Source organism: Schistocerca cancellata, chromosome 2, assembly GCF_023864275.1.
Source record: "Schistocerca cancellata isolate TAMUIC-IGC-003103 chromosome 2, iqSchCanc2.1, whole genome shotgun sequence".
Classification (NCBI taxonomy): domain Eukaryota; kingdom Metazoa; phylum Arthropoda; class Insecta; order Orthoptera; family Acrididae; genus Schistocerca; species Schistocerca cancellata.
This window is the reverse complement of record NC_064627.1, coordinates 702482943-702503376: the sequence shown is the minus strand read 5'-3', so window position 1 is coordinate 702503376 and position 20434 is coordinate 702482943. Positions and strand designations below refer to the sequence as shown.

Genomic DNA, 20434 nt, shown 5'->3' with positions numbered 1-20434 from the left:
AAATAAAATCTATTATAATTTACCAATAATTGAAACAGAATTATGACATGAAATCTCACTATGCCGCTTGTCACAAAGTTTCACCACCAGTACTGTGGAAATAAAATGCTGCCACCAGGTCGGTGAAGAGATGCCGTAGTCTCAAAATGTATGTCAGCTCATAACCAGACATCTAATTACCAAATTGACTATCTTCTTTTCCAATCCCACTGAGAATTTATTTTTACGTTGCGAAGTATGTAAGATGTGATCGATATTTGTGATGCATGTACCACATTTTAGTAATCCTGGCTGGTCTTTATAAGTTCCCAGTACTATTGCATCCTTTAAATTATAGATAACTTCTTTAAATATTGTTGCAAAATAATTTTAAATAATTTATTTTCGATAATGCCTTGAAAGTTGTATCACGATGTATCGTGTGCAGTGTATAAGTTATCTTATTGATTTGTTGTGCTCGTAGCAAGATCTCATTTATTCTTAATATTTTGTTAAAGTCTCTTCAGAATTTGTTCAATCTTCATTTTAAATTTTCTTCACTACTTGGAACTACTGAAATAATCCGTTTACTTCTTTCTTCAGTGATTCTTCTATATCTGAACCACTTGATTCAAATAAACACCAGATCCATTTTACAATAACGTTCTGAAAGATGACAATCAAGTAACTTAGCATGCATAGAAGCTTTTCAAGCAGTGTCTACCATCAAATTCAGTTCAAAACAGTCATTTGTTCTGACCCTTGACAATGTTGGTGACCCTCTTGCCCTAAGGAGTTCACTGCACATTCCATATGTACCATCAAACCACCGTGCATCATCACAAGCCAGTGGCTTTTTTTTCCCGTATTTCATTCTGGATTTTGGCTGCTGCACATCCAAATATTGTCCACATGATCTGCACATACAGGTATGAGGGTGCATACGGTGAATGTTTTTTTATTTTTTTTTTTATTTTTCTTAATATACTAAGTTAACATAGAACATGACCACCTTTGGCTACTGTACCACAGTGGAACATGATGTTCTCATGAACATCGCATTACTCTACAAATTGTTGCAGTAATAACAGTAGATTTATGTCAGTGGAATCATTAGTTCATTCTTCGGGACAGAAGGATGGAAATCATAATTCTAAAAGTTAATCATACACTTTCATGTGTGTCTGTCAGCAGTACTAAATATTTTGCCTCCTGGCGAGCAGTTCTGTCTCATAATTTTCTAATTTTCTTGAGTGAATTTTAATTTTGATGCAAGTAACAACCCTATCTGACAGATGATTTACAAGACAACCAAGAGAATAACTGTTGCCACCGCTACAAAAAAATATAATGCACCATCATTTCATATAATCAGCATTCAGCATTGACATAGTTCTGTTGTCATTACTGCAACAGGTTCATAGCCAACTTGCCCCAGGGAATAACAGCAATTCTTCACCATGCATACATGAATGTGGTATTTGCTATACCAAATAAAACTGATCTAAACACAATACTAAGGAAAGTATTTTGAATTTCAAAACCATGTTTAACCACGTCTTCACTAAGACTGTCTCCCTAGTAACATTTATCTAGGTTGTATACTATAATAACTATTTTATGCACCAATAAAAAAATTAGTCATCTCTCAGACATCAACTATGGGACACTGGCAGGGTTTATATACGTATGGTCAGGATTTCTTTGGGTGTTATGAAAGGTCTTTTATAATGTTCTGCTAGAGTAGCTGTTGAAGGCTAAAATAAAGATGGAGGTTTTAGCTATTTGATTGACTGAAACTTCCAAAATGTGACAGTACTACCCATGACTTGTATTTATGAGATACACACTTTAAACAAATTATCTCTTGTATGTTGATGGGCTACGTTCTAAACAAGGACAATCACTTTGGTGTTAAGAGTGAAATTTGGTGGATTTGTACCCAGTGATTTTTCCATTAGTAATACTCTGACTATAAATCTGAAAGATAAGGTTGTGTATTGGTGTGTGATCTATTCACTCTTGAGACTTTTTATTTCCATTTAAGCAACTTCCCACCAGAGTCTTGTTGAAGAGTTTAATGTATACTCTGGGCCATAGTACTCTACTTACCTTTACCAAGGAATGATGTAACTGGTTATTTTGTTAATTTACAAAAGTTATGGATATCAGTCTCGAGGTATTTAACATACTTTAAATGGATTGTTTTCAGATAGTTTCCAAATATTGCATAGTTAGAAGCTGATGTTTGTCTCCATTCCAATGATAACTTCCCATTCTGAATCCAGTAACCAACAGAGTAAGCGCTGTTAAAGTAATTTTGATTTCATCTTCACCAATATTGTGCCATTTTTGCCAAGTATAGTGATTTCATTGTTCCAATTTTTCTTATCCTGTATTATTGTTCTTCCTTTGGATATTACCAAATCCAGATCATAGTATTACAGTAATGTAATTAAAGGGACTTATCCCCAATATTTGTAATGCAGTATGAATAAAGGATTTCTTAATATAGACTATTATGGTATTTTATGTATTTTTATATAAAAAAACCACAAAGTTCAGTCTTCAAAAGCAATAAATTATTTTTAAATGGAAATAACACACATTCTTGTTAGAAGTGTTGCAAGAATATAATTTTAGCAAGTTTTGGTTAAGATAATCCTGTTACTTAAAAGAAAATGACACTGATAACATTTTAGTCACTTGTATGACTAAAGGTAAAATACACTACTGGCCATTAAAATTGCTACACCACGAAGATAACGTGCTATAGACGTGAAATTTAACCGACAGGAAGAAGATGCTGTGATATGCAAATGATTAGCTTTTCAGAGCATTCACACAAGGTTGGCACTGGTGGCGACACCTACAACGTGCTGACATGAGGAAAGTTTCCAACCGGTTTCACATACACGAACAGCAGTTGACCGGCATTGCCTGGTGAAACATTGTTGTGATGCCTCGTGTAAGGATGAGAAACGCATACCATCACATTTCCGACTTTGATAAAGGTCGGATTGTAGCCTATTGCGATTGTTGTTTATCATATAGTGGCATTGCTGCTTGCATTGGTCTAGATCCAATGACTGTTAGCAGAATATGGAATCGGTGGGCTGAGGAGGGTAATACTGAATGATGTGCTGAATCCAAACGGCCTCGTATCACTAATTGTCGAGATGACAGGCATCTTATCCGTATGGCTATAACGGATCGTGCAGCCACATCTCGATCCCTGAGTCAACAGATGGGACGTTCGCAAGACAACAACCATCTGCACGAACAGTTCGATGATGTTTGCAACAGCATGGGTTATCAGCTCAGAGACCACAGCTGCGGTTACCCTTGATGCTGCATCATAGACAGGAGCGCCTGCGATGGTGTGCTCAGTGACGAACCTGGGTGCACGAATGGCAAAACGTCATTTTTTCAGATGAATCCAGGTTGTGTTTACAGCATCATGATGGTCGCATCTGTGTTTGGTGACATCGCGGTGAACGCACGTATGAAGCGTGTATTTGTCATCGCCATACTGGCGTATCACCTGGCGTGATGGTATGGGGTGCCATTGGTTACACGTCTCGGTCACCTCTTGTTCGCATTGACGGCACTTTGAACAGTGGACATTTCATTTCATATGTGTTACGACCCGTGGCTCTACCCTTCATTCGATCCCTGCGAAACCCTACATTTCAGCAGGATAATGCACGACCGCATGTTGCAGGTCCTGTACGGGCCTTTCTGGATACAGAAAATGTTCAACTGCTGCCCTGGCCAGCACATTCTCCAGATCTGTCACCAATTGAAAATGTCTAGTCAATGGTGGCCGAGCAACTGGCTCATCACAATATGCCAGTCACTACTCTTGATGAACTGTGGTATCATGTTGAAGCTGCATGGGCAGCTGTACCTGTACATGCCATCCAAGCTCTGTTTGACTCAATGCCCAGGTGTATCAAGGCCGTTATTACAGCCAGAGGTGGTTGTTCTGGGTACTGATTTATCAGGATCTATGCACCCAAATTGCATGAAAATATAATTACATGTTAGTTCTAGTATAATATATTTGTCCAATGAATACCTGTTTATCGTCTGCATTTCTTCTTGGTGTAGCAACTTTAATGGCCAGGAGTGTAGGACCATTATCACTGAACAATATCAGGTTATTCCCATAAGCACCTTTGCTTTACTTGAGCTTTGATTTCGAGGATGGTCCCATAAGTACCCGACCAAGCATAGAAAACAAAAAAAAAATTGGAAAAAAAAATTATTTATTTTTCAACATAATCTCCTTTCAGCCCCATGCACTTTTCCCAGTGGTGTTCAATAAGTCTGATGCCTTTTTTACAACGAGAACTGTCTAACTCCTCAAAATAGCCATTAACTGCCGACATCACATCTTCATTTGTTGAAAATCTTCGACCACCGAGCCATTTTTTCAAGTTTGGGAACAGAAAATAATTCAGGGGGGCTAAATCTGGCAAATAAGGTGTATGAGGTAGTAATTCAAACTTTAATTCAAATTCAAACTTTAATTCATTAATTTTCGCCATTGCAATAATGAACTTGTGAGCTGGCGCATTGTCCTGAGGAAACAACACTGGTTATGAAATGGTGCAAAAAATCAACTTTGTTGATGCGAAACTTCATTAAACGCTCAATTCAAACAGCTTCATGACACTGTTTTTGCTCAAGTGTGAGTAAACATGGCACAAACCTTGCACACAGTTTTCTCATGGCCAAATTTTCAGACAATATGTGATTTATCGCACTTTTTGAAATGCCTAATATGTCTGCTAGCTCACGCACTTTCAGTCGATGATCATCCAGTATTGCTTTGTGGATTTTCTTCACCATTTCTGGAGTTGTCACCTCATTTGGTCGACCACTGCAATGCTCATCTTGGCAGCACATATGGCCTCGTTTAAATGCAGTCACCCAATATTTTGCTGTTGACAATGAAGGAACAGACTCTCCCAAAGTAGAATCTAGGTCAGCTTTAATACTGGTTGCACTGAGGCCTTTAAAATAAATAAATAAATAAATAAATAAATAAATAAAAAATAAAAAAGTATCACATAACGATGACCAGTTGCCTCCATTTTCACAAGTTCACTCACAACGTTCTCTATTGATGGCTGCTAAACAAATACTAAACAATGTGGCATCTTCAAACTTGAAATATGCCTCATAGATCGTATACTTTCTAATCCAGAAATATTTTTCAACAATGACTGCCATCTCTTAGTCAGGCCAGGTACTTACGGGACCACCCTGTATTCAAGTACAGGAAAGTGAACATGTAATAATCACACTGTTTGTTACTCATGTTCTCAGCTTAAGAAATGATGCAGTCATATATGATGCTATTTAATAATACATTAATACCTGACTCAACAATGGAAAAATCTAGATGGAATGTAACAATATTATGAAAAGGATAGTTGCTACTCACCAATGGCAGATGTGCTGAGTCACAGATAGGCACAATAAAAAACTGTTATAAAATGAGCTTTCAGCCAACAAGGCCCCTCTCTCTCTCTCTCTCTCTCTCTCTCTCTCTCTCTCTCTCTCTCTCTCTCTCACACACACACACACACACACACACACATATACCTGCACTCAAATGCAACTCGCACACACATGACTGAAGTTTCTGGTTGCTGAGCACACTGCAAGACTGTAATTACCCTCCCAACTTTGTACAAAAACAGAACTGCCATGCCTTCTCTTGAGTCACCCACCACCTCCCAAAGTCCCACCGTCTGGCCACAGAGGGCCATTCCCCTCATGACTCAGGACTGGAGCAACTGAATCACCTTCTTTGCCAGGGTTTTGACCAGTTCTCATTGTGCCCTGAAAACAGGAATATCCTACCCAATATCCTTCCCACCCCTCCCACAGTGGTATTCCACTATCCACCGAACCGACGCAGTATCTCTGTCCATCCCTACACATCTCCTGCTCCCAATCCCTTGCCTCATGGCTCATATCCCTGTGATAGATCTTGATGCAAGACCTGCCCCATATATCCTCCCACCACCACCACCACCACCTACTCCAGTTCAGTCACAAGCATCACCTATCCCATTTTAAGACAGCACTACATGTGACACAAGTCATGTGATGTACAAGCTAAGCTGCAAGCACTGTGGTGCATTCTACGTGGGCATGACAACTAACAAGCTGTCTGCCTGCCTGCCTGAATGGCCACCAACAAACTGTGGCCAAGAAATAGCTGGACTACCCCATTGCTGAGCATGCTTGCCAACACAATGTTCTTGATTTCAATGACTGCTTCAGAGCCTGTGCCATCTGGATCCTTCCCATCAATACTAATTTTTCTGAATTGTGCATATGGGGACTCTCCCTGCAATATATCCTATTCCTGTAACTGTCCTGGCCTCAACCTTTGTTAGGATGTGTCCTTACCCTCTAGCCCCTTCCATCACTACACAGTCTATATTCCATCAGCGCACCCACAGTCTTTTTACATCTCTCCTTCTCCATTAACCCTGACCTCCGTCTAACCTCCCGACTGCATCTAACTGACCTACCCTCTCTACACTTTGTCCATGTATGCTCCCACAAGCAGCATTTTACTGTTCCTCACACCTAATCTGCTCTCCTTCCCCCTCCCTGCCCTAGCCTCCTCCTTACCCCGACCACCCGGTTACATCTCCCATCACCTGGAGCTGCTGGCAGTGTGGCCTCAACAGCCATAGACTGTCTGCGACTCAGCATTTCTGCTTTATGGTGAGAGCAGCTATCCTTTTCATAATATTAATACCTGATTAAAAATTAAGAGGATTTACTAATCATTGTTTTAATACACAGTTCTTTGAATGTAAAATAAAGACAAATTTGTTTGTTTGAATTTATTTTTGTGAGCTTACAACATTGCTTTTATCTCATGTTGAAGCATCAGATCTTGAGCAGATGAGCAGATTCGCTTCAGGAGGTTACTGTGATGAATCGACTATAGTTTTCTTGCAACATCCGTGTGTTATTCTGACAGCCCTTGAAGTTCTGGGTTATAAAGTAGTTGCTTCATCCTCTGCCTCTGTTAAACAAGACTACAATGAGTATATGTGGACTATGAGAAAGGACTTTGCAGAACCAGAGCCTAGTAAGTTGTAAACTATGGCATAATTTTTAATTTAGTTGTTGATCCAAATGCTAAGGCAAATTTTACTTTGCTTTCAAGTAGTTCAGCTTCTTTTACAAAAATGTTGTTGTTTCTTCTGATGGCTATGAAACTTTGAAACTGATTTGTGTTTCCAGCTGACATAGAAAACAATGTTGTTTCAAATTATCTTGGTATCTACAGTTGTGAAACAAAAGTACAATTTTATTTTTAATCACAAGAAACCTGACTTGCACATAGAAGAGCTACGTCTTTTTGTAACAGTGTGATTATAGTTAATTATTTTCCAAAGATTACATATTAGTAATGTATAATATGTTTGTTTCACAAATTTAGCTTATCCACAGTTCAACAGCCATGCTATTTAAAGTTAAAGGTATAAGACGAGGCTGTTTTAGCAGCATAAAGATATCAACAAGCACACGTTTAACAGCCCAGTCATCAAAATGATGTGTATAAAAAGGGAATCAACAGTTCAGCTGAATACCCAACTGCACACCATTATTCAGTCAAATTGAGAAAATCTGAGAGATCCCAAATGTAGCGAGATAATTATTGGGTATAGTCTTCTTGGTTATTATTGTATGTATTCGTGGATGTGGCCTCTGAGTTTTAGGCTGTGTTCCAAAAACTTTATTTCTCTTGTGGTTTACTTTGCAGACAGCTTCAAAGCTTTTTAATTTTATTTACTGAGGAGTTTGTATACTGCTTAGACAAAGGCTGCTCATGGAGTGTTTCACATGATATCGTCTTTTGGGAGGAAGGAACATTTTGATTTTCACTATGTCCAAAATGTTTATAGTTCAATTTTATGTCCCCAAAAAGATAGTGCCTTTAGACAAGTCTGCCATTTTCCTTTCTTCCCATGTTTCATTCCAAAGTCACCTGTGGTTCAGAGATCAGGTAGAAATAATTTTTTATTTGTAAAATATTAATACAGTCGGTAATAAAATTTAGACATGTTTCTCAGTTTTTGCCTGCATGAAACAGTAGTGAACTGATGTTCATACATTGTAGTACAGCAACATTAGTGCTCCTGCCACAGATAAAAAGATAGAAAAAAATGATCTGCCATCTTGTGTCCTATCCACAAGCTTGCTGAAGATGTTAGCTGCTTTTCTCATTACATGAAATGAAAAACTGAGTAGCTGTACACCCGCAACATGTTCTTGATTTTAGTTTATCTAAAATTGTAATTTAAATATTTTACTACTTAAGACTGTTATTAAATGATGGTGCTGCCATTTGAAAAATTACCCAGAGGAGACAGGACATCTGCGTATGCAGTGTGTCCCCTGAGGAATAGTCATATTCAGGGTTATGACAGGAACTGTGATTTGAAGCAAAAAAGTAAAAAGTCCAGTAAACATGGGCTGTAAAGTGCATACCTTAAGAGTTGTGTGTGCTTATCCATCTCCGTTACTGTGGATAAAAAGTCCAGTAAACATGGGCTGTAAAGTGCATACCTTAAGAGTTGTGTGCGCTTATCCATCTCCGCTACTGTGAGAAACATCTCTTCTATTGAACAAGTGTTCACAGCTCTCAATATGTGCATTGTAGAGCCTATGTTTACTAGACTGTTTTGCTTCAAATGATTATTCCTGTCATACCCCTCAATACTGACCATTTCCTGATGGGACACCAGCATGTAGAAAAGCACTGTTGGTAGTCAAACCAAAAAGTAATCATCTGTTCTGTTTTCATGGTGGCATATTTTAAACTTTAAGTAGTGTTATCATGACTCAGCAAGAAAAGTAGTGGCATAAATTTAGTGAAGATAAATCTTTTATTTTTTTGGTAGTATCATCATTGTTTGAACTCCTTTCTATGTTTTTGCTAAATTGCTTTAGGTAAATACTGGAATTATGCCTTAAACAAGCCATAAGCTAAATGTTTATGGATAATTTTATGACTATGTTTATGTTGGGCTCCGTCTATAGCCATGACAACATTAATGAAATGTTAAAATCTGCCAGATTGTGAACTGGTGTTGCCAGCTCAAATACCTTAGCGTTATGTCACTTATCCTGTTGAATATGTTTCAGATCTGTAACTTCCATACATTTAGCTGTTACTATGAAATGCAGAGGCATGACTTCTTCACAATGTTAATTTAAATACACGTTTTGTTGTTCAGTGGAAAATCAGCTCTTGTCCATGGTTTTTACAGGTGTACTAGTAATTAATTTATCATCCATGTAAGTGTGTTTTTCCGGTACTTTGTTTCAGAAGACCTAGTATGATTTTCTATTGTATCATTTCTTCCACCAGCTGGAAATGGACATACCACTTTTGCTTCCTAATCAAGTCAGTATGCCAGACCTTCCAACGTACTTATATGCTGCAGTCAAAGGATCATTGCATGCTAGTGACTGTTCTGTCTTTGGACTCAACTGTGCTGAGATACAGGCACTAACCAAGCGTTACCAAAATACATCATCTGAGACACTTAATGGAGTTATAATCAAAGGTGAGAATGATTTGTGTATACTATGTTTCTTAAATCATTAAGTATAATGCAAATATGTGTATCATACTAAATAAAGAAGACACTAAGCAGCACATACATAAATAAATAAATTATATTAGTAGCAGATCTCTTGGGAAAAGACCTTCGTCTGAGCCCCCACACACAAATTCTCTCTCTCTCTCTCTCTCTCTCTCTCTCTCTCTCTCTCTCCTCTCAGGTGTGACTGGACCCTGTTAGTTCAAGAAAACTTAACAATTCAGTTTCGTGGGTTTCTATGCAGCTTTGATTATTTCTCATGAATTCTTTCTTTCTTCATTCCATTTTGTTCCTTTTTTCCTAGAGATTTTTGTGTCATATGACTGCACTTGCCAAATGTCTTTGTGAATTTTTGTCTAAAACTTTCTTGAAAGTTTTTCAGTCTCTCTCCAGATTTTTTTTTATTCTTTGAATGGTATAGCTTTAATTCATTTCGTGTATGTTAAAATTTAGTGGGCAAGTCTTGTTCCTGGGAGTCTGCGAATGTATCCATAAAAACTTTTATATTCTTCTTTGGATGACAGTCAGGAGGTTGGATAATTTTTCTGTTGTTTTCTGGGATCTTACTGTAGTGTGTGTGTGTGTGTGTGTGTGTGTGTGTGTGAGAGAGAGAGAGAGAGAGAGAGAGAGAGAGAGAGAGAGAATGAGAATGAGAGTGAGAGTGTGCAGTTTCCTAGGGAGTTATACTTTTGCAATTGTCTCTATCATTGTCATTCCAATTACATTTATTACTTTAGCACTTATACCAACTTTTCTCAGCACTCTGTATAATTCTTATTGACTTATGTCTGATTTTTATTGCTAGCATATACTGTTGTGTTTAGTGGGTTTAATGTAGCTGGAGCAATCAGAGGGGTGGAGGTCAATGTCCAGGAAGGTGCCACATTGGGTTGAGGATGACCAGGTGAAGTGGATGGGAGAGAAGTCATTGAGGTTGTGAAGGATTGAGGATAGGAGAGGATGGCCCATAAACAGGTTGGCACTGGATGGCACATGCAGGTGCCCATAGCTGTCCTCTAGATTTTGTTGTGTACTTTCCCTTCAACGGGAAAACTGTTATGTGTAAGGATATAGTTGGTAAGGAAAGAGGTAGTGGATTCTGAGTCTGGAGGTCATTGGGAGAGGTAGGGTTCAACAGTGGCAAGGCTGTGGGCATGAGTTACGTTGGTGTATTGGGAGGGGAAATCAACAATGGTAAGTTGGGACCCGGGAGGTAAAGGGGTGGGGATGGTGGTGAGTCTGTGAAGGGGGTAGTTGGTATATTTGATGTGGGAGGCTAGGTTTCAGACGGTTGGAGGTGTTGGTCAACAAGAGTAGAAATGTCTTCAGTGAGAACACACTGCCCAGCTACAATAGGACATCCAGTATTTTTGGGTTTGTGGATTTTGAGGAATATCTAGAAAATGGGTGTGTGTAGTGTCACGAGTGTGAAGAGGGAGATAAACTTGAATGAGAGGTTCTGGAGGTTTTCTGTAGGGATTAGAGTTTACTTTGGACCTCTGGGATGGGATCTCTGTGGCAGAAGTTGTTGGCGAAGGAGTATGACGGTTGGCAGAGGCCTTCTGCCAGGTGGTCACTGTGACACATCATGACAGTGATGGATTCTTTTGTCTGCAGGAAGGATGATTAAATCAGGACCTGCTTTAAGGTTGTATGTGGTTGTCCTTTCTTTTACTGAAACATTAGTATTCTGAGGAAGGGACCTAGGGAAGGATGGTAAGGTTAAGTTGGAGGTAAGGAATTCCTGGAAGGTTACCAGGGGGTGGTTGGTAGGGAGAGGGAGAGTGTCTCAGTTGAATTGTGGTATGAGCTGGGAGAGGCCAGGTTCAGCATTAGGATTAAGTTGGCTTTTGTTGATGGAATTGGTGGAAAAGAAGTGTTTCCATTGAAGGGGACAAGAGAAGAAGTGTAGGTCTTTGACAGGTCCAACATGGTTGACCTTGATTGTGGGGCTGAATGTGGATAGGACTCAAACTTGCGTGGGACTGAGGTTTTTGGTGGAAAGGTTAACAACAGTGTTTTGGGTTTGCTTGGGTTCTAGATCTTGTGGAGTGCTGGGAGGAAGTTTTGGAAGATGTGAAAATTGAAAAGGTCAGCTAGGCAGGGTCTGGATGCCATGAAGGATTGACAAGGGGGTTCACTGAGGGAATTTTATTTATTTATTGCAATACATACTCCATATATCCATTTTTGTATGGTAACGCATGGATGTGAAACAACTAAAATCATTTAATTCATTGTTATGTTTGTTCCCACGAGGACAATAAACAAAGATTAAGAATACAAATTGAAAATAATAATAAAGTAATACAATGAGTGTGGTCTAATTACACTTGCAAAGAGAGGTTAAGACACAATTTTCAGATATTTTCTAAACAATTTTTTTTACAGAGTAGAAGTTATCATATTCTTGACTTACAGACCACCATTTAATCTAATTACATCTACATCTACATCTACATCCATACTCCGCAAGCCACCTGACGGTGTGTGGCGGAGGGTACCTTCAGTACCTCTATCGGTTCTCCCTTCTATTCCAGTCTCGTATTGTTCGTGGAAAGAAGAATTGTCGGTATGCCTCTGTGTGGGCTCTAATCTCTCTGATTTTATCCTCATGGTCTCTTCGCGAGATATACGTAGGAGGGAGCAATATACTGCTTGACTCTTCGGTGAAGGTATGTTCTCGAAACTTTGACAAAAGCCCGTACCGAGCTACTGAGCGTCTCTCCTGCAGAGTCTTCCACTGGAGTTTATCTATCATCTCCGTAACGCTTTCGCGATTACTAAATGATCCTGTAACGAAGCGCGCTGCTCTCCGTTGGATCTTCTCTCTGTCTTGTATCAACCCTATCTGGTACGGATCCCACACTGCTGGGCAGTATTCAAGCAGTGGGCGAACAAGCGTACTGTAACCTACTTCCTTTGTTTTCGGATTGCATTTCCTTAGGATTCTTCCAATGAATCTCAGTCTGGCATCTGCTTTACCGACAATCAACATTATATGATCATTCCATTTTAAATCACTCCTAATGCGTACTCCCAGATAATTTATGGTATTAACTGCTTCCAGTTGCTGACCTGCTATTTTGTAGCTAAATGATAAAGGATCTATCTTTCTGTGTATTCGCAGCACATTACACTTGTCTACATTGAGATTCAGTTGCCATTCCCTGCACCATGCGTCAATTCGCTGCAGATCCTCCTGCATTTCAGTACAATTTTCCATTGTTACAACCTCTCGATACACCACAGCATCATCTGCAAAAAGCCTCAGTGAACTTCCGATGTCATCCACCAGATCATTTATGTATATTGTGAATAGCAACGGTCCTATGACACTCCCCTGCGGCACACCTGAAATTACTCTTACTTCGGAAGACTTCTCTCCATTGAGAATAACATGCTGCGTCCTGTTATCTAGGAACTCCTCAATCCAATCACACAATTGGTCTGATAGTCCATATGCTCTTACTTTGTTCAATAAACGACTGTGGCGAACTGTATCGAACGCCTTGCGGAAGTCAAGAAACACGGCATCTACCTGTGAACCCGTGTCTATGGCCCTCTGAGTCTCGTGGACGAATAGCGCGAGCTGGGTTTCACATGACCGTCTTTTTCGAAACCCATGCTGATTCCTACAGAGTAGATTTCTAGTCTCCAGAAAAGTCATTATACTCGAACACAATACGTGTTCCAAAATTCTACAACTGATCGACGTTAGAGCAGCAAGACGTATTGACTCAGGGATACCCAATGATACATGGTAAATAATCTTAGCTACCTGTATCTATGCTATAGAATTGTTCTAGAAAATAGTCACTTTCTGCAAGCAAGAACCCCTTAGCTTACTTTTGTATAGTACATTATTTCCTCGTATACACTTAATATTACTTGGAAGTGCATTGAAGATTTTTGTGCTTGTGTATTTTACATCTTTTTGCGCCAGAGACAAATTTTTCTGGTCACAGTGTATGTCACATTTTCTTTTTGTGTTATGATTGTATGTTTCATTCATTTCATTTTGAGAAGGACTGTGAAGCACGAATTTCATGATTGAAAAGAGATATTGTGAAATAGTGGTTAGTATTCCTATTTGCATAAAAGGGTTGTGACATGAGATTCTTGGAGACACTCCATACAAAATTCGAACAACCTCTTTCTGACTTGCAAAGAGTTTTTTTGACAGTGGTGAATTGCCCCAGAAGATTATTCCAAACACATAAGTGAATAGAAGTAGCCAAAGTAAGCAGATTTTTAGGCATTGATGCTTTCAATTTTGTAATTATCCGGGTGGCAAATGTTGTTGAACTAAGCCTTTTTAGGGTTTGGTGGATGTGGTGTTCCCAGTTAAACCTGTTATTTATGTGTATGTCCAAGAATTTCAAACAATCTACCCCCTGTATCTGCTGGCTCTCATGTGCAAATTGTATCTCCTGGCAGTAGGGGCATCTTTGGGGAAAGTTTAAGCCGTATTGTGAAAGGATACAGAAATGGAAAATGAAGATAGTGTATTTCTCCCGTAGACAAGAAACTCAAATCCTCCGACATCTACATCTACATCTACATCTACATCTACATCCATACTCCGCAAGCCACCTGACGGTGTGTGGCGGAGGGTACCTTCAGTACCTCTATCGGTTCTCCCTTCTATTCCAGTCTCGTATTGTTCGTGGAAAGAAGAATTGTCGGTATGCCTCTGTGTGGGCTCTAATCTCTCTGATTTTATCCTCATGGTCTCTTCGCGAGATATACGTAGGAGGGAGCAATATACTGCTTGACTCTTCGGTGAAGGTATGTTCTCGAAACTTTGACAAAAGCCCGTACCGAGCTACTGAGCGTCTCTCCTGCAGAGTCTTCCACTGGAGTTTATCTATCATCTCCGTAACGCTTTCGCGATTACTAAATGATCCTGTAACGAAGCGCGCTGCTCTCCGTTGGATCTTCTCTCTGTCTTGTATCAACCCTATCTGGTACGGATCCCACACTGCTGGGCAGTATTCAAGCAGTGGGCGAACAAGCGTACTGTAACCTACTTCCTTTGTTTTCGGATTGCATTTCCTTAGGATTCTTCCAATGAATCTCAGTCTGGCATCTGCTTTACCGACAATCAACATTATATGATCATTCCATTTTAAATCACTCCTAATGCGTACTCCCAGATAATTTATGGTATTAACTGCTTCCAGTTGCTGACCTGCTATTTTGTAGCTAAATGATAAAGGATCTATCTTTCTGTGTATTCGCAGCACATTACACTTGTCTACATTGAGATTCAGTTGCCATTCCCTGCACCATGCGTCAATTCGCTGCAGATCCTCCTGCATTTCAGTACAATTTTCCATTGTTACAACCTCTCGATACACCACAGCATCATCTGCAAAAAGCCTCAGTGAACTTCCGATGTCATCCACCAGATCATTTATGTATATTGTGAATAGCAACGGTCCTATGACACTCCCCTGCGGCACACCTGAAATTACTCTTACTTCGGAAGACTTCTCTCCATTGAGAATAACATGCTGCGTCCTGTTATCTAGGAACTCCTCAATCCAATCACACAATTGGTCTGATAGTCCATATGCTCTTACTTTGTTCAATAAACGACTGTGGCGAACTGTATCGAACGCCTTGCGGAAGTCAAGAAACACGGCATCTACCTGTGAACCCGTGTCTATGGCCCTCTGAGTCTCGTGGACGAATAGCGCGAGCTGGGTTTCACATGACCGTCTTTTTCGAAACCCATGCTGATTCCTACAGAGTAGATTTCTAGTCTCCAGAAAAGTCATTATACTCGAACACAATACGTGTTCCAAAATTCTACAACTGATCGACGTTAGAGCAGCAAGACGTATTGACTCAGGGATACCCAATGATACATGGTAAATAATCTTAGCTACCTGTATCTATGCTATAGAATTGTTCTAGAAAATAGTCACTTTCTGCAAGCAAGAACCCCTTAGCTTACTTTTGTATAGTACATTATTTCCTCGTATACACTTAATATTACTTGGAAGTGCATTGAAGATTTTTGTGCTTGTGTATTTTACATCTTTTTGCGCCAGAGACAAATTTTTCTGGTCACAGTGTATGTCACATTTTCTTTTTGTGTTATGATTGTATGTTTCATTCATTTCATTTTGAGAAGGACTGTGAAGCACGAATTTCATGATTGAAAAGAGATATTGTGAAATAGTGGTTAGTATTCCTATTTGCATAAAAGGGTTGTGACATGAGATTCTTGGAGACACTCCATACAAAATTCGAACAACCTCTTTCTGACTTGCAAAGAGTTTTTTTGACAGTGGTGAATTGCCCCAGAAGATTATTCCAAACACATAAGTGAATAGAAGTAGCCAAAGTAAGCAGATTTTTAGGCATTGATGCTTTCAATTTTGTAATTATCCGGGTGGCAAATGTTGTTGAACTAAGCCTTTTTAGGGTTTGGTGGATGTGGTGTTCCCAGTTAAACCTGTTATTTATGTGTATGTCCAAGAATTTCAAACAATCTACCCCCTGTATCTGCTGGCTCTCATGTGCAAATTGTATCTCCTGGCAGTAGGGGCATCTTTGGGGAAAGTTTAAGCCGTATTGTGAAAGGATACAGAAATGGAAAATGAAGATAGTGTATTTCTCCCGTAGACAAGAAACTCAAATCCTCCGACATCTACATCTACATCTACATCTACATCTACATCCATACTCCGCAAGCCACCTGACGGTGTGTGGCGGAGGGTACCTTCAGTACCTCTATCGGTTCTCCCTTCTATTCCAGTCTCGTATTGTTCGTGGAAAGAAGAATTGTCGGTATGCCTCTGTGTGGGCTCTAATCTCTCTGATTTTATCCTCATGGTCTCTTCGCGAGATATACGTAGGAGGGAGCAATATACTGCTTGACTCTTCGGTGAAGGTATGTTCTCGAAACTTTGACAAAAGCCCGTACCGAGCTACTGAGCGTCTCTCCTGCAGAGTCTTCCACTGGAGTTTATCTATCATCTCCGTAACGCTTTCGCGATTACTAAATGATCCTGTAACGAAGCGCGCTGCTCTCCGTTGGATCTTCTCTCTGTCTTGTATCAACCCTATCTGGTACGGATCCCACACTGCTGGGCAGTATTCAAGCAGTGGGCGAACAAGCGTACTGTAACCTACTTCCTTTGTTTTCGGATTGCATTTCCTTAGGATTCTTCCAATGAATCTCAGTCTGGCATCTGCTTTACCGACAATCAACATTATATGATCATTCCATTTTAAATCACTCCTAATGCGTACTCCCAGATAATTTATGGTATTAACTGCTTCCAGTTGCTGACCTGCTATTTTGTAGCTAAATGATAAAGGATCTATCTTTCTGTGTATTCGCAGCACATTACACTTGTCTACATTGAGATTCAGTTGCCATTCCCTGCACCATGCGTCAATTCGCTGCAGATCCTCCTGCATTTCAGTACAATTTTCCATTGTTACAACCTCTCGATACACCACAGCATCATCTGCAAAAAGCCTCAGTGAACTTCCGATGTCATCCACCAGATCATTTATGTATATTGTGAATAGCAACGGTCCTATGACACTCCCCTGCGGCACACCTGAAATTACTCTTACTTCGGAAGACTTCTCTCCATTGAGAATAACATGCTGCGTCCTGTTATCTAGGAACTCCTCAATCCAATCACACAATTGGTCTGATAGTCCATATGCTCTTACTTTGTTCAATAAACGACTGTGGCGAACTGTATCGAACGCCTTGCGGAAGTCAAGAAACACGGCATCTACCTGTGAACCCGTGTCTATGGCCCTCTGAGTCTCGTGGACGAATAGCGCGAGCTGGGTTTCACATGACCGTCTTTTTCGAAACCCATGCTGATTCCTACAGAGTAGATTTCTAGTCTCCAGAAAAGTCATTATACTCGAACACAATACGTGTTCCAAAATTCTACAACTGATCGACGTTAGAGCAGCAAGACGTATTGACTCAGGGATACCCAATGATACATGGTAAATAATCTTAGCTACCTGTATCTATGCTATAGAATTGTTCTAGAAAATAGTCACTTTCTGCAAGCAAGAACCCCTTAGCTTACTTTTGTATAGTACATTATTTCCTCGTATACACTTAATATTACTTGGAAGTGCATTGAAGATTTTTGTGCTTGTGTATTTTACATCTTTTTGCGCCAGAGACAAATTTTTCTGGTCACAGTGTATGTCACATTTTCTTTTTGTGTTATGATTGTATGTTTCATTCATTTCATTTTGAGAAGGACTGTGAAGCACGAATTTCATGATTGAAAAGAGATATTGTGAAATAGTGGTTAGTATTCCTATTTGCATAAAAGGGTTGTGACATGAGATTCTTGGAGACACTCCATACAAAATTCGAACAACCTCTTTCTGACTTGCAAAGAGTTTTTTTGACAGTGGTGAATTGCCCCAGAAGATTATTCCAAACACATAAGTGAATAGAAGTAGCCAAAGTAAGCAGATTTTTAGGCATTGATGCTTTCAATTTTGTAATTATCCGGGTGGCAAATGTTGTTGAACTAAGCCTTTTTAGGGTTTGGTGGATGTGGTGTTCCCAGTTAAACCTGTTATTTATGTGTATGTCCAAGAATTTCAAACAATCAACCCCCTGTATCTGCTGGCTCTCATGTGCAAATTGTATCTCCTGGCAGTAGGGGCATCTTTGGGGAAAGTTTAAGCCGTATTGTGAAAGGATACAGAAATGGAAAATGAAGATAGTGTATTTCTCCCGTAGACAAGAAACTCAAATCCTCCGACATCTACATCTACATCTACATCTACATCTACATCCATACTCCGCAAGCCACCTGACGGTGTGTGGCGGAGGGTACCTTCAGTACCTCTATCGGTTCTCCCTTCTATTCCAGTCTCGTATTGTTCGTGGAAAGAAGAATTGTCGGTATGCCTCTGTGTGGGCTCTAATCTCTCTGATTTTATCCTCATGGTCTCTTCGCGAGATATACGTAGGAGGGAGCAATATACTGCTTGACTCTTCGGTGAAGGTATGTTCTCGAAACTTTGACAAAAGCCCGTACCGAGCTACTGAGCGTCTCTCCTGCAGAGTCTTCCACTGGAGTTTATCTATCATCTCCGTAACGCTTTCGCGATTACTAAATGATCCTGTAACGAAGCGCGCTGCTCTCCGTTGGATCTTCTCTCTGTCTTGTATCAACCCTATCTGGTACGGATCCCACACTGCTGAGCAGTATTCAAGCAGTGGGCGAACAAGCGTACTGTAACCTACTTCCTTTGTTTTCGGATTGCATTTCCTTAGGATTCTTCCAATGAATCTCAGTCTGGCATCTGCTTTACCGACAATCAACATTATATGATCATTCCATTTTAAATCACTCCTAATGCGTACTCCCAGATAATTTATGGTATTAACTGCTTCCAGTTGCTGACCTGCTATTTTGTAGCTAAATGATAAAGGATCTATCTTTCTGTGTATTCGCAGCACATTACACTTGTCTACATTGAGATTCAGTTGCCATTCCCTGCACCATGCGTCAATTCGCTGCAGATCCTCCTGCATTTCAGTACAATTTTCCATTGTTACAACCTCTCGATACACCACAGCATCATCTGCAAAAAGCCTCAGTGAACTTCCGATGTCATCCACCAGATCATTTATGTATATTGTGAATAGCAACGGTCCTATGACACTCCCCTGCGGCACACCTGAAATTACTCTTACTTCGGAAGACTTCTCTCCATTGAGAATAACATGCTGCGTCCTGTTATCTAGGAACTCCTCAATCCAATCACACAATTGGTCTGATAGTCCATATGCTCTTACTTTGTTCAATAAACGACTGTGGCGAACTGTATCGAACGCCTTGCGGAAGTCAAGAAACACGGCATCTACCTGTGAACCCGTGTCTATGGCTCTCTGAGTCTCGTGGACGAATAGCGCGAGCTGGGTTTCACATGACCGTCTTTTACGAAACCCATGCTGATTCCTACAGAGTAGATTTCTAGTCTCCAGAAAAGTCATTATACTCGAACACAATACGTGTTCCAAAATTCTACAACTGATCGACGTTAGAGCAGCAAGACGTATTGACTCAGGGATACCCAATGATACATGGTAAATAATCTTAGCTACCTGTATCTATGCTATAGAATTGTTCTAGAAAATAGTCACTTTCTGCAAGCAAGAACCCCTTAGCTTACTTTTGTATAGTACATTATTTCCTCGTATACACTTAATATTACTTGGAAGTGCATTGAAGATTTTTGTGCTTGTGTATTTTACATCTTTTTGCGCCAGAGACAAATTTTTCTGGTCACAGTGTATGTCACATTTTCTTTTTGTGTTATGATTGTATGTTTCATTCATTTCATTTTGAGAAGGACTGTGAAGCACGAATTTCATGATTGAAAAGAGATATTGTGAAATAGTGGTTAGTATTCCTATTTGCATAAAAGGGTTGTGACATGAGATTCTTGGAGACACTCCATACAAAATTCGAACAACCTCTTTCTGACTTGCAAAGAGTTTTTTTGACAGTGGTGAATTGCCCCAGAAGATTATTCCAAACACATAAGTGAATAGAAGTAGCCAAAGTAAGCAGATTTTTAGGCATTGATGCTTTCAATTTTGTAATTATCCGGGTGGCAAATGTTGTTGAACTAAGCCTTTTTAGGGTTTGGTGGATGTGGTGTTCCCAGTTAAACCTGTTATTTATGTGTATGTCCAAGAATTTCAAACAATCTACCCCCTGTATCTGCTGGCTCTCATGTGCAAATTGTATCTCCTGTGAGCTTTTGTGACTAGA

At 39.8% G+C, this 20434-nt stretch overlaps 1 protein-coding gene across 1 annotated transcript in view; it reads left to right on the top strand.

Moving 5' to 3' along the window:
• LOC126162485 (uncharacterized) overlaps positions 1-9569 on the top strand; it is a 45228-nt gene extending 35659 nt beyond the window's left edge. The window contains exons 2-3 of the mRNA XM_049919028.1: positions 6902-7108; positions 9398-9569. Of these exons, the coding sequence (XP_049774985.1) occupies positions 6902-7108; positions 9398-9429 (239 nt within the window). The 3' untranslated portion in view covers positions 9430-9569. The remainder of the gene's footprint in view (positions 1-6901; positions 7109-9397) is intronic.
• Positions 9570-20434: the final 10865 nt, after the last annotated feature.